The 3,564-nt window shown below is 41.0% G+C and overlaps 1 protein-coding gene across 1 annotated transcript; it reads left to right on the top strand.

The window, feature by feature from the left end:
• Positions 1–885: 885 nt before the first annotated feature.
• On the top strand, positions 886–1,836 carry LOC117357224 (olfactory receptor 2G3-like). The gene has a single exon (XM_033937596.1). It carries the CDS (start codon positions 886–888, stop codon positions 1,834–1,836), a length of 951 nt encoding a protein of 316 aa, XP_033793487.1.
• The last annotated feature ends 1,728 nt before the right edge of the window (positions 1,837–3,564 follow it).

Here is a 3,564-nt window from a genome sequence, read left to right as displayed (position 1 = left end):
CCTCACAACCCCCCAACATGGCAGCGTGAGGCAGCGCAATCCCCCCACACCCCATCAGAGCCCTTTAAAATACGTTTTTTCTTCAGCGCGATTAAGCCCTGCGCTCAGTTGTCTGCGCTCGGTTGTCGGCGCGCCTTTGTCCTCGCGCGCTTTTGACCCGTCGCCTAGTTGCAGTGCTTGAGTTTGAAAAGGGGTGTGGCCAGAGTTAGGTGAATTGTAACAAATATGCCCGGTGCAAACACAACATAGGTCTAGGCATTTAGGTCTGGATTTAGTTGGCCTAAATGGCTGTGCCTAATTTATGCATCACAGGGGCTAAGCGCGATTCTAAAAAATGTATGAGCACTGTTCTAATCACCTCTGATAATCTATTTGATTCTTAACCTGTTCTCCCAAAGGAGCTCAGAAGGGGTTACTTGAGCAAATTTCCCTATCTGGCCTAGTGGGCTCACAGTCTATTTAATGTACCAGGGGAAGTGGAGGATTAAGTGACTTGCCCAGAGTCACAGGGAGCAACATGGGGTTTGGACCCACATCCTCAGGGTGCTGGAGCTACAACTCTAACTGCAAGGACTAGTGGTCATTCTGATAGTCTAATGGATTAACACATTGATCTGGTCTGTCTGACACATAGGAAGAAGACAGGCAGGTGATACGGTGCCAAAATGAGGAATTAGGGGTAATCCTGACTATTTGACAATGAATGTGAATCTAAGGCTGAATCTAGTGGAGTTAGAGTTAGAACGTATTGTGCAGCAATGATCTCTATCTACATCTGTTTGCATTATTTAATAAATCTACGATATATTATTTTTATTAGGCTTGTCTCGTGTTTATCTTTTTGAACATCAAAGAAATAAGAAAGAAAAGAACCGAACTGGGAGAATGAAGAGGGCACACGCTTACCATGTTGGAAAGGAAAACAAGTCCTCAGTCACAGAATTTATTCTCTTAGGATTCTCTGACCATCCTCACCTGCAGCTCTTCATTTCAATCATAGTTTTCCTGATCTTCCTGATCTCTATTCTGGGAAATTTTATGTTTTTAATGTTAGTATGTGCTGACTCTCACCTGCAAAAACCCATGTATTTCTTCCTCAGTAACTTGTCCTTCCTCGATATCTGTAACACCTCTGTCACTCTCTCTACACTGCTGCACAGTCTATTGAGAGGGGAGACACTGATTTATTTTTCTCTGTGTATGGCACAGCTCTACCTTTTTATTTCATTCACAAGTATAGAATTCTTTCTTCTCGGTGTCATGGCCTATGATCGTTATGTTGCAATCTGTAACCCTTTACGTTATGTGCTCATTATGAACAGGAGAGTCTGTGTCTTTCTAGCATCTGCCTCTTGGATCATAGGCTTTATGGACAGTGTACCCCATGTATTTTTGACATCTCGGTTCTCTTTCTGTAAGGGCAATGAGATTAACCATTTCTACTGTGATTTCACAGTATTAATGAAACTCTCCTGTAGTGATATGCTCACTATTGAAATTGTGCTATTTACTGAGGGCGTAATTTTGGCAGTTATTCCCTCTGTATTAACTCTGACATCATATGTCCGTATTATCTCTGCCATCCTGAAAATTCAGTCTGCAAAGGGAAGACGCAAAGCCTTCTCCACCTGCTCCTCCCATCTTACAGTTGTTATTCTGTTTTATGGGACTCTGATGTTTGTCTACATGAGACCAGCTTCAATGTATTCACCAGACCATGACAAACTGTTCTCTCTATTGTACACAGCTCTGATTCCAATGTTAAACCCCATTATTTATAGTATGAGAAATGAAGAAGTGAAAAAATCACTGAGAAAAGTTATAGGTATGAACTGAACTATTATTTGGATTCTAATTAACACTTTGGTTGAGAATCAGTACAAACTGTTCATTTATCAAGTTTAGTAAGAACATAATTTGCTAAGCCAATATTTTCTTAGAAGTATATGGATAGTACTGGGCTAATTAAATCACTAAATAGCCAAATATGTTGGCCACAATTCTATAACTGGGCACCTCTTATTCTATAATAGAATCTAGTACTGCAAGGCTGTTGCTAGAGGTAGGAGTGACCATTTTGAGACCAGAGCCATGAGGGTCAAGTAGGATTAGGAATCGCTGCTGTCCTTAGGACCCTCTAGAACACCAAAGATGCTAAAGGTAGGCTTAAGGGGCCTACAGGAATGGAGGAGGGCTTATTTTTTGCTTTGAGAGGTTTAGGGAGGGAAGAAAGGGGATCTTGGAGGTGATGAGAGTACCTGTTTCCCCTTATGTGGGCCCCAATTAATATTCATCCAGTGCCCACATACCCATCTTAGGTGGATCCCATCTGAATATTGGGTCTGGTCTGTGTGTACTGTTCCCTCTAAGATTAGTTGGAGTCCTTCACTTACATTTCTACTAGTGAGGGAGAGGGGGTTGTTTCACTATCACATTTTCAATAGTGAGACAGTCAAGCTCTGCAGGACTCCAGGGAACCTGCCATTCTCTAGTAATTGAAAACACAACAGTGAAACACCATCTCCCTACTGGCAGTAATATAGCTGAAGGATTTCCGCTCAGCTTAGAGGGAACAGTGCAAGATATGGCAGTCAGCACATGCCAGGATGATCCTGGATATTCAATACTGATGCCCTAAGTTGGCCTGACATTGAATATTGGGGTCTAATTCTGTCTTTGGTGGCCAGCCTTTGAAAAATCCTAACACCAACCGAAGAGTGGCCTATTTTGAAAGAATGTGCACAATAAAATCACAAACAGTGTGCACTGTTTCTGAAAGAGTGCATTCTTTCCCAGGAGTATACACAGGAATACACCATTGTGCATGTGCAAATCATGCATGTGTGCACACATTATCAGAAAAGGGTACACCCTTTATGAAAGAGTGCACACTACTGACAAGGATGATCCTGCAATAGCAACAAAAATTTTAAAAGACCCGGCTATGATTCAAAACAAAAATGTTGGAGCTACATACCTTTATCAGTTGCTCCTATATTCAGCACTGATTCCAGTGTTTTAATTAACACAGTGACTGTGTCAGCAGAATACTAACCCTACTTTTTTCTAGTTGTTGAGGAACTCCATCACCCACCTTTATTAATATAAAATGAATGAGATTGCTATAGGTATGCTTATATTGTCTACAATAATAAATTATTATTATGATTATTATTTCTTTCAAAGTGGTAATCTTATAAATCAAAGGAGTTTTATTGTAGGACCTGACATGAGCAGTGTTTCAGTGTGGTACGCCTTGTCATCATGTGTCACCAGGCCGGGCCAGGCCCATGTGGTTATGGCCGAGAAAGCCCGGAGCACACAGCGCTGACCGAGTGGTTTTATTAGTTCCCTCTGAAGTGGTGGATCAAATGATAAGTATAAGTTTGTAGCTTAATTCAAAATCAAACAGTTTTATTTCTTCAAGGACATAAGCATTGCAACAGTTCAAAAAATAAGCACTGTAATGATTCCTTCAACTTCAACTTCCAGCCATAAGACAAAACTTCCTTTCTTAAGTTAATTCTTTTAGCACAACAGGCAAAAGGTTCAAAGAAAAACACA

This window comes from Geotrypetes seraphini, chromosome 3 (genome assembly GCF_902459505.1).
Source record: "Geotrypetes seraphini chromosome 3, aGeoSer1.1, whole genome shotgun sequence".
NCBI lineage: Eukaryota > Metazoa > Chordata > Amphibia > Gymnophiona > Dermophiidae > Geotrypetes > Geotrypetes seraphini.
This window is presented reverse-complemented; position numbering and strand designations above follow the sequence as displayed.